The 11757-nt window shown below is 41.2% G+C and overlaps 1 protein-coding gene across 1 annotated transcript in view; it reads left to right on the forward strand.

Annotated features, from left to right (window-relative positions):
* Window positions 1-11325, forward strand: part of MSH4 (mutS homolog 4) — a 66888-nt gene extending 55563 nt beyond the window's left edge. Inside the window, exons 18-21 of the mRNA XM_038745479.1 lie at window positions 3632-3806; window positions 5136-5224; window positions 10178-10377; window positions 11085-11325. Coding sequence (XP_038601407.1) covers window positions 3632-3806; window positions 5136-5224; window positions 10178-10363 — 450 coding nt within the window. The 3' untranslated portion in view covers window positions 10364-10377; window positions 11085-11325. The remainder of the gene's footprint in view (window positions 1-3631; window positions 3807-5135; window positions 5225-10177; window positions 10378-11084) is intronic.
* Window positions 11326-11757: the final 432 nt, after the last annotated feature.

The raw sequence follows: 11757 nt of genomic DNA on the forward strand, positions 1-11757 counted from the left end.
AATTGGTCAACCCATTCCCTACCCAGAGTGAGCTTACAGTTAAGAATGAACAGATAAAAATAATATGTAAGCGAAGAAATAATTCAAAACAAACCCTGAAGTCCATTTCAGGTGGTAATTTCAACCAGAGCCGCTGTCTGAAGTCCGTTTCAGGTGGTAATTTCAACCGGAGCTGCTGATAGAAAAATCAGTTTGGACTTCCCCTCTTGCGTTCCTCTTTTATCTAAGTGTGATTACAGCTAATACTTAAATTATAATTAAGTATTTATTTAATTGGAAAAGATGCAGATAATAGTAAATTAATAGTTAATTCATAATGCAGAATAAAGCACAAGGCAATTTTGAAGTGTGAAGATAGTTCATATTAAGATGGTCAAAAAGATAGGAGGGGAATCAATCAATCAATCAATCAATCGTATTTATTGAGCATTTACTGTGTGCAGAGCACTGTACTAAGTGCTTGGGAAGCGCGTTCTATCAGGTAGTACTGGAAGGGCAGCTTTTGGTGAGGATGGGTTGGAGAACAAATGACAGCTTGCCTAGATGGGGGACCTCATTTAGGTATTTGGGGCCACCTCCCAGCACAGGGTTCCCAAGCTTCTGCCTAGTGAACATATGCGTTAATCTGGCCATCGCTGCCACCACTATCCACCCTCTTCTGTAGTTATATTTTCACTTTGCCCCTCCCTGACACCTCCCTGTTGCTCACCCCCTTAATTCCTCTGAAAGATATTTGAAATGCTGTCTCACTTTCTAAAAGCATTTTATGATAGAGTTAAAATGATTATGGTTTATAAAAAATAAGCGAAGTAATCACAGGTTTTTGGCCGACAGATCACATTTCATTTCCCTTTCAAAATCAGTTTACTTTTTCCTTGAAATTTAGTAGCTATTGGCTTTGGACAAGCCAAAGGAATAACATTCTAGGAAATAGGGAATTTTGTCAGCTGGTAGAACCAAATATTCAGCCAGACAGTTCTTGTCAAGTCTCTACAATATTGCAGTTTCATTTATAAATTTCAGGAAGAGTAGATTTTTCATCTTTTATTGAGGCCGTGAAAATTTCTGTAGTCCATTCATTAGATTCAACTCTTGGTGTTTCCCCTTTTTGCATCACTGATCAATTCTCCCTTCTCTGTAAAAGTTAACAGGATAAGACCATAATACGTAGCGTCATATTCCATGGCAATGCTAGGTTAAAGTTTCCAACCTATTTCTGGGATAAGCCTATCCTATCCTTTCCATCCCAGACTTTACTGGGGGGGCCTTACCTAATATGGTGCTTTATACACAGTAAGCACTCAGTAAATACCATTACTGTTTGATTTATATTCATTGCTAGCAAGATCCTAGTTAGAGTGTTTCTGACACGGCTTTTTATAGATATTAATTCAGTAGAGTTTCTTCAAGGATTTATTAAAATCATCTCCTCCAAGAGGTCTTCCCCTATTAAGCCCTCATTTCCCCTCCTCCCTCTCAATCGTTCAGTTGTATTTATTGAGCATTGACTGCGTGCAGAACACTTGGGAGAGTACACTATAACAGAACTGGGAGACACATTCCCTGCCCACAATGAGTTTACAGTCTAAAGGGGGAGGCAAACATTAATACAAATGAATAAATTACGGATATGGACATAAGTTCTGAGGCAGAGTGTAGGGGGGTGAATAAAGGGAGCAAATCAGGGTGATGCAGATGGGAGTGAGAGAAAAGGAAATGAGAACTTAGGGAAGGCATCTTGAAGGACAGATGTGCTTTCAGTAAGGCTTTGAAGGTGGGAAGTGTAATTATCTGTCAGATATGAAGGAGAGTGTTCCAGACTAAAGGCAGCATGTGGGCGAGAGGTTGGTGGCGGGATAGATAATAATAATAATAATGGCATTTATTAAGCACTTACTATCTGCAAAGCACTGTTCTATGAGATCGAGATAGAGTAGATTGGCATTAGAGGAGTGAAGTATGTGGGCTGAGTTGTAGTAGGGGAGCAGGGAGGTAAAGTGGGGTGGGGGCAAGGTGATTGAGTTCTTTAAAGCCGATGGTAAAGAGTTTCTGTTTGTTATAGAGGACGATGGGCAACCACTGGAGGTTCTTGAGGAGTAAAGAAACATGGCCTGAAAGTTTTTATAGAAAAATGATTTGGGCAGCAGAGTGAAATATGGACTGGAGTGGGGAGAGACAAGAGGCAGGGAGGTCAGCAAGGAGGCTGATACAGTAATCAAGGCGAGACAGGATAAATCCTTGGATTAACATGGAAGCAGTGTGGATGGAGAGGAAAGGGTGGATTTTAGCGATGTTGTGAAGGCTGAACTGATAGGATTTAGTGATAGATTTCCTACTGCCTTCAAGACATCTCTAATGTCCTGCTGTCACCTCAAACTTAGCATGTCAATAAAGAACTCACTTTTTCACCCTGTCCTTCCCCTGACTTTCCCATTACTGTAGCCAGCACCACCATCCTTCCTGTCTCACAAGCCCATGACCTTGGCATTATTGGTCAGTCAGTCATATTTATTTAGTCCTTACTGTGTGCAGAGCACTGTACTAAGCGCTCGGGAGAGTACAGTATAACAATAAACAGAACACATCCCCTGCCCATAATGAGCTTACAGTCTAGAGGGAGAGACAAACATTAATATTCTCCATGACTCCTCTTTCTCATTCAACCCATGTATTCAGTCTGTCACTAAATACTGTCAATTCAACTTTCACAACGTCACTAAAATCTGTCCTTTCTTCTTTCCTTTTAAATTATTCAATTACATTTTTTTGCTGTCTCCTTCATTAGATTGTAAGCTTCTTGAGGGGCAGGGAACATATTTGTTGTTTCTGTTGAGTTTTCCCGAACACTTAGTACAGTGCTTTGCACTCAGAAGAAGGACAATAAATACCATTGATTGACTTCAGAATCTGCAGCTGTTCTGAACTGGAACAGGATTCTCTTTAATCAGTTCTTTACTTGGAAGCTAAAAAGAACCCAAACAAAATTGGCATAGTAAATAAGCAGACACTTGAAACAGGAATCTACCACAGGTATACACAGACTACCACTCTCCCCACCTTCAAAGCCTTATTAAAAGCACATCTCCTCCAAGAGGCCTTCCCTAACTAAACTCCCATTTCCTCCTCTCCCACTCCCTTCTACATCACCCTTGCACTTGGATTTGCACCCTTTATTCACCCCTCCCTCAGCGCCAGAGCACTTAATTTATTTAAAATAATGTCAGTCTCCTCTTCTAGACTGTAAGTTCATTGTGGACAGGGGATGTGTTTACCAAGGCTATTATATTATACTCTCCCAAGCACTTAGTACAGTGCTCTGTACACAGTAAGCGCTCAATAAATACAATTGATTGATAGAGGAAGAGAAGGTTGCTCCATCCCTATTCAGGTTTGGTCTCCTGAACTACCTTTTCGGAGTGAAATGTTTTGCAAGCATAAAGGGATTTGTCAACAGAAGGGGAAAGATTAATAGCCAACTAGTATAACCATAGTCTCCAAATTGTGAGGCACATGTCTGTATTCTCCAACTAACTTTGAAAACTCACTTCCAATTTTGATTTGTTTGATGCAAATCAGTTTCTTTGAGTTTGTCTTAAAGGTCCTAATGTTAATCACTTGTTTTCTAACTTAGGCTTTTACACTATTTGCAACTCATTTCCTGGAACTATGTCATATAGACGCCATATACCCCAATGTGGAAAATATTCATTTTGAAGTGCAACATTTGAAAAACAGCACGAGAAACAAGGAGTCAATCACTTACACCTACAAACTTTCGAAAGGACACACAGAAGAAAAACACTATGGTAGGTTTTTTTTTTCCTTAAAAAGTGACTCAGAACTGTTATCTTCCAGATCTGATTGTAACTGTGAGGCATAAACTGGAAAAAGGGGGCAAATTCCTCAATTATGTTGGTCCTGGAGACCAGAGTGATGGGGTTGTGAATGGCTGAATTTGGAGGTCAAGGGCTGCATAACTGGTTAAAAATAATGCTCTTTCCCTGTACCTTGTCACAGTGTAGGTGTGTAGACATTTGCTGCCTTGTTTTAATCATTGATTTTTAGTGAGCATCTACTCAAAGTCATAGTTCTTGACTGCGTGTGTATCACCAAGATGTTTATCACCAAATTACATAACATTCTAAATTTAATTTTTGGATTTTTTTAAGTAACATGTGGTTCACTAGGGCAGATTATTTGAAATTCAGTTAAAATGATCCTTTTTAATCTATCCTTTCAAAATTGTATCAAGAAAAGCTGCTATCTTCTCCTTTTAGTTCATTAATCACTTCTGAAGAAATTACACTACTTGAGCATTCTGTATAAATCAGAGAATATTTATGCTGAATTCCAACCCATGGTTTCTTAAACAGAATCCTCCTTTCAGACGTCAAATATGGCCAAATGCTCATGCATGCAATATAGTTTATTTTTAAGATTGAAAAAAACATTTCCATAAAGAGTTCCGAAGCTGTGAAGATGACCTCTAATTTTTTGAGAGAGCGTGAAATGAGAAAATTGGCCCCGGGATGCCTTTAAAGAGGTTCCTGTTGTGACCCCATGGATAGTGCTGCACCCTTGTCACAGCCAGCAGCATTCAGTGTGTGTAATTTAAATTTGACTGCTATTACTTCTCCTTCTTCCTCTCGTTGGCATACCTTGCTGTCCCTCGCCCAGCTCCATTTTGAGAAATAATGAGAACTGTTGCAGTAGATGAAATATTTTGAAGTCTCTTCAGATAAATTTAATTTGGCACATAATAAGCCAGGATCCATGGTCAAATTTGATTAAATAAACCCGATGCTCCTTTAAAATGGGTTTTGCATTTTTGTGGTACTCACCTATACCGACGCTGCACTCTTGCCCACGAATCATTTCTTCCAACACCATGACTTGTGGAAGCCAAATGGGCTTGCAGAGTTGGGTGAATTTTCCCTAATTTTCTGACAATGTTCTAGTCAAAAAATACACGGTGAAAACACACTTAATGGCAGAACTGAGTGTTGAGAGGGAAATTTGTGAAAAATTCCAGAAAGCTTCTAGAAAAAAATTCAGTTCACTTTTTTTTATCTGATTACATTAAGTGCCTACTTGAGCTGAGTTGATGAAATAAATGACCTGTTTTATATTTTTAGGTTTAAAAGCTGCTGAGGCATCATCACTCCCACCTTCAATAATTTCAGATGCAAAGGAGATCACAACTCTTATTGCGAGACACATTTTGGTAAGTGGTAACTTTCTAAATTTTCTAAGATGTTTCCATGCAGATTTCCATTACTGCTTCTCATGGGCTGATAGGTCATTCGTTGTTCTAGAAATAGTATATATATGTTTATATAGCATTAGCTATTTTACAAAAGAGTAGTAATTGTACCCTCATCTTAAAGTTCAGATTTGCCTTAGTTGTGAAATAGAGAGAATTTATTGTAGTTTTATATTGAAGATATTCGTTGACCCCAAAATTTACTGTGAGGGGAAAGTGAAATAGAGTGCTTTTCCCCCAAGAAGATGCTGTTGCAGTCTATCGACAACTGCAACATTTCTATAATTACTGCACAGACCTGAACTTTTCACCAGAAATAGCATGATTCTGTACTACTGTACCTGGAAACAGCCTATGTAAATACACTACGTGGAGTATTTAAAAATGTTGCCACCCTGGCTCATCCGCTGGTAGCCTGGTAGGGACATCCAACGATCGCATGGTGAGCAGTTCCAAGGGTCAGCTACATAGGGCTGAATTAGGCAGTGGAAGTGCCCAGCTGTGTTTCTCCTCTCAGTCTGGAACTCGTCTCTGGTGAGCAAGTGCTGGGGTCAACTCATGTAGATACAGGTGCCGCGGTGTCATTCCAAGTTATTCTGCCTATGGGTAGAAGCCCCTGAGAAGAATCTGAGGCCCAGTCTCTGCCTCCATATCACAGAACCTCACTAGATAGTGCTTATCAGGGGCGATACAGATTCTAAAATCCCACAGGGCCCGGAATCCTCTCAATCAATCAATCAATCGATCAATCTCTCCCCCTTGTCTCCCTCTCCATCCCCCCCATCTTACCTCCTTCCCTTCCCCACAGCACCTGTATATATGTATATATATTTGTACATATTTATTACTCTATTTATTGATTTATTTTACTTGTACATATCTATCCTATTTATTTTATTTTGTTTATTTTATGTATATTTGTACATATTTATTACTCTATTTATTTATTTATTTATTTTACTTGTACATATCTATCCTATTTATTTTATTTTGTTAGTATGTTTGGTTTTGTTCTCTGTCTCCCCCTTTTAGACTGTGAGCCCACTGTTGGGTAGGGACTGTCTCTATATGTTGCCAACTTGTACTTCCCAAGCGCTTAGTACAGTGCTCTGCACACAGTAAGCGCTCAATAAATATGATTGTTGATGATGATTTATGGAGCGCTCACTGTGTGCAGAGCACTGTACTTCGTAAGCCTAGTAAGGTGGGCTCTGCTCGGGTGAGGAGTTGGGGTCGATCCACACAGTATGGTTTTCCCCCAGATTGGTTCAGGAGGACTGTGCCTGGGATCCTCCCGTAGTTGTGTGTGGAATAACTGGATGGTGAGACCTGAATTGGGTGGTTTTAATCATTGTCCCCAGAATTTCACGACCTGTTGCTCTAAGAAGTAGTAAGTCAATGCAAACTACCTTTTCCCATGCTAGTCATCTTAAAAATGGAACACAACTGTGGCTCTCCACTTCTATCCACACATTTCACAGACGTCACATTGACCCGGATAAGTAGTCAAGCAAGAGCAACAGAGTGGGGCCCATCCCATTATATTATGTGAGCAGTAGGGACCAGTTAAGCAGCAGTTAAGTATATGTATACGTACATATACATATTATTTCTAGAACAACGAATGGCCTATCAACCCATGAGAAGCAGTAATGAAAATCTGCATGGAAACGTCTTAGAAAATTTAGAAAGTTACCACTTACCACAGAGTGGTGGCATTGGCTCTCCCTGTTTAGCTATCGATGAGTGGAAAATCTTCTGTGTTTCCATTTCTATCTTTTGAACTTCCTGAAAAAAGCACTTCGGCCAACACCTACTTGATGCTGGCTCCTTCAAAGGGAGGTGATTGGAGATGTCCCTTCGGGCTCCATTCTGGGAACTCTGTGAAAACTTGAAGTTGAATCTGGCAGGTGATAGTAGTAGTAGAAGTAGTAGTAGATAGTAGCAGTAGAGGTATGTTGCCAACTTGTACTTCCCAAGCGCTTAGTACAGTGCTCTGCACACAGTAAGTGCTCAATAAACACGATTGATTGATTGATTGATAGTAGGAGTCTCTTCCTTCCTCTGTACCTGAGATAGGAGGCCTGGAACGCCCTCCCTCCTCAAATCCGACAGACAATTACTCTCACCCCCTTTCAAAGCCTTATTGAAGACACATCTCCTCCAAGAGGACTTCCCAGAATAAGCTCCACTTTTCCTCATCTCCCACTCCCTTCTGCATTGCCCTGGCTTGCTCCTTTGGCTCTTCCCCCCTCCCAGCCCCAAAGCACTTATGTTCATATCTGTAATTGTATTTATCCCTTTGCTCTTCCCCTCTCCCAACCCCAAAGCACTTATATACATATCTATAATTTTATCTACTTGTATTGACGTCTGCCTCCTCCACTCTAGACTGTGAACTCACTGTGGGCAGGGAATGTCACTGTTCATTGTTGTATTGTACTTTCCCAAGGTATAATAATAATAATAATGATGGTATTTGTTAAGAGCTTATTATGTGCAAAGCACTGTTCTAAGCACTGGGAAGGTTACAAGGCGATCAGGTTGTCCCACAGTGGGCTCACAGTTTTAATCCCCATTTTACAGATGAGGTAACCGAGGCACAGAGAAGTTAAGTGACTTGCCCAAAGTCACACAGCTGACAATTGGCAGAGCCGGGATTTGAACTCATGATCTCTCAAAGCCCGTGCTCTTTTCACTGAGCCACACTGCACAGTGCTCTGCACACAGTAAGCGCTCAGTAAATACGATTGATCGATTGCTTGATTAAAATGGGTGTCAACCTGGGGGAGTCACCAGCCATACAAAACCTAATTATTTTAACAAGGAGTTCTTATAGTGTGTATTCTTGATGGATTTTTAGACTGTGAGCCCACTGTTGGGTAGGGACTGTCTCTATGTGATGCCAATTTGTACTTCCCAAGCGCTTAGTACAGTGCTCTGCACATAGTAAGCGCTCAATAAATACGATTGATGATGATGATGATGATTTCCAGTCTTTGTTGAATTTAAGGCTTTTTGTGGGCAGGAAACCTGTTTACCAACTCTGTTGTATTGTACTCTCCAGAGTGCTTTGTGTAGTGTTCTGCACACACTAAGCACTCAATAAATATGACTGATTGATTGATTGATTAATTTCTTTTGTAAATCATCTATTTAAAACTTTATCATAAAATATTAAGATTTGTTGTGGAAGAATGTCACCATTAGAGACTTAACCTCCAAATGGGAGATTGAAACAGTGGTTTAATTGTGGGCCTGCCTAAAAGCACGAGGTTAGATTGGAAGCCTGTGGAATTCAATCAATCAGTCATATTTGTTGAACATTTACTGTGTGCAGAGCACTGTACTAAGCACTTGGGAGAGTATAACACAATATAACAGACACATTCTCTGCCCACAGAGAACTTACAGTCTAGAGGGGGTGACAGGTATTAATATAAATAAATAAATTACAGATATGGACATAAGTGCTGTGGGGCTGGGATTGGGGATGATAAAGGGAAGGGAGGTCACTCCCTTGGTGACCTCATTTGCTCCCACGGCTTCAACTATCATCTCTACGCTGATGACACCCAGATCTACATCTCTGCCCCTGCTCTCTCCCCCTCCCTCCAGGCTCGCATCTCCTCCTGCCTTCAGGACATCTCCATCTGGATGTCCGCCCGCCACCTAAAGCTCAACATGTCGAAGACTGAGCTCCTTGTCTTCCCTCCCAAACCTTGTCCTCTCCCTGACTTTCCCACCTCTGTTGACGGCACTACCATCCTTCCCGTCTCACAAGCCCACAACCTTGGTGTCATCCTCGACTCCGCTCTCTCATTCACCCCTAACATCCAAGCAGTCACCAAAAACCTGCCGGTCTCAGCTCCGCAACATTGCCAAGATCCGCCCTTTCCTCTCCATCCATACCACTACCCTGCTCATTCAAGCTCTCATCCTATCCCGTCTGGACTACTGCACCAGCCTTCTCTCTGATCTCCCATCCTCGTGTCTCTCTCCACTTCAATCCATACTTCATGCTGCTGCCCGGATTATCTATGTCCAGAAACGCTCTGAGCATATCACTCCCCTCCTCAAAAATCTCCAGTGGCTACCAATCAATCTGCGCATCAGGCAGAAACTCCTCACCCTGGGCTTCAAGGCTGTCCATCCCCTCGCCCCCTCCTACCTCACCTCCCTTCTCTCCTTCTCCAGCCCAGCCCGCACCCTCCGCTCCTCCGCCTCTAATCTCCTCACCGTACCTCGTTCTCGCCTGTCCCGCCATCGACCCCCGGCCCACATCATCCCCCGGGCCTGGAATGCCCTCCCTCTGCCTATCCGCCAAGCTAGCTCTCTTCCTCCCTTCAAGGCCCTGCTGAGGGCTCACCTCCTCCAGGAGGCCTTCCCAGACTGAGCCCTTTCCTTCCTCTCCCCCTCGCCCCCCTCTCCATCCCCCCATCTTACCCCCTTCCCTTCCCCACAGCACCTGTATATATGTATATATGGTTGTACATATTTATTACTCTATTTATTTATTTATTTATTTATTTTACTTGTACATTTCTATCCTATTTATTTTATTTTGTTGGTATGTTTGGTTCTGTTCTCTGTCTCCCCCTTTTAGACTGTGAGCCCACTGTTGGGTAGGGACTGTCTCTATGTGTTGCCAATTTGTACTTCCCAAGCACTTAGTACAGTGCTCTGCACATAGTAAGCGCTCAATAAATACGATTGATTGATTGATTGATTGAACGTTTTTGTAGAAAAGTGAACCGGGCAGCAGAATGAAGTATGGACCGGAGTGGGGAGAGAATTCTCTTCTGACTCTGTGACCCTGTGGTAGGTAATGGATGGAAAAATGCCAGAGCTAAGTTGAGAAAATAAGGGTCATAAGCTTCACATTTTAATCCATGTCTGTATTTTTACAAACAGCAAAACCAAAGGAGCACACCCGAGACACTAAGACAGAGGGCTGTATACCACTTGGCCACGAGGCTAGTCCAGTCTGCTAGAAGCTCTCGATTGGATCCAGATAGTTTGCGGGTGTACTTGAGAGGCCTCAAGAAGAAGTTTGAAACCGATTTTCCTGTAGCTGAACAAGAAAAGACTGAAAATTGACAATAATTCACTGTGTATGTTAATGAAATCTTCTTTTCTAGTGCAGGATAAAATAATGGCCTTGATTCAGTTTTATAACTTTTCATTTCTAATCTGTATTTTTTTAGACATAGAACCATTAGCTATATATTCTGCATGAGTGAATATTTGTATATAATCATTACTCTGCAACGAATGGGTACTGATTTATCCGCTATTTAAAAAAAAATATTTTTTGACTGAATTTGAAGCTCAGTATATTGACACCACCATAATATAGTGATTCATCTTTAATTTGTGAAGAAATTTGCATTTTTATACTGAGGCTTGAGGTATATTTGCAATTGATAATTTAATATTGTCATTGGAAGCATTAGAAGACAGTAACCTCCTTGTTTTATAGCACAGGAGAGTTTATGCGGGCCACTTATGCTCTGTAGTCAGGGAGACATTTTAAAATTGTGAAATGATACTTATCTCCATGTAAATAGTTCATTAATTCCTTAACTAGCACTATTTAGCTATGGAATTTCCCGTATTGAGATGGTATATTGAGACTACCCGCTGAAACTTGCCACAACCCTTACTGAAAGCAGTTGGCTAAATTCTTTTAGCTGCTTAATTAGGATGCCTTCCCTCCCTGAGTAACCATGAGTGTGTTAGTAGAGAACAGGGAGAGGTTCGACTCCTTGAAAACTTTCAATCTCGACTTTCATCTTTTCACTCTCAAATTGCATTTTAGGAACAGGTGAAGTCATTGATGCCGATGATGATGATCGAGTCTCCCAAATGGATTGTTCTTTTATTGAATGGTTGACCTCGAAGACTGTTAGAGGAGTTTTGTGACCCAACAAAAACAAATCCTTTAGCACGTCGCTCCATTCGAAGGTCAGCAGGAACTTCTGTGTGCTCAACAAATTGTAAAATTATTTAGGCGCTCTTCTTAGGGATTGTTGACCTTACAGATTAAATTATTTCCAAGACTCCTCGTTGCCATCAATGACTCATTTCCCCTATTTGCTCTCCTTTCTGCATTGCATATGCACATGGTGGTGTACCCCTTAAGCACTTGATATTCACCCCACTCTTATCCCCAAGTCCCTTAGGCACATATCTGTATCACCTGCCATTTCCCCTATCTGTAATTTATAGCAATGTCTGACTTCTGGGCAGAGAACGTGTCTACCAACTCTGTTAAATTGTACTCTCCCAAGTTCTTAGTATAATGTTCTTTGCACAGTAAGTGCTCAAAAAAAGACGATTGATTGATTAATTGACTACCTACTCTCCCTCCTACTTAGACTGTAAACCCCTTGTGAGACAAGGACTGTGTTCCACCTAATTAATTTATAACTACCCCAGTGCTTAGACCAGGTGCTTGACACCTAGTAAATACTTAATATATGTCATTATTA

The sequence above is a fragment of the Tachyglossus aculeatus genome, chromosome 4 (genome assembly GCF_015852505.1).
Source record: "Tachyglossus aculeatus isolate mTacAcu1 chromosome 4, mTacAcu1.pri, whole genome shotgun sequence".
In the NCBI taxonomy this organism is placed as follows: Eukaryota; Metazoa; Chordata; class Mammalia; order Monotremata; family Tachyglossidae; genus Tachyglossus; species Tachyglossus aculeatus.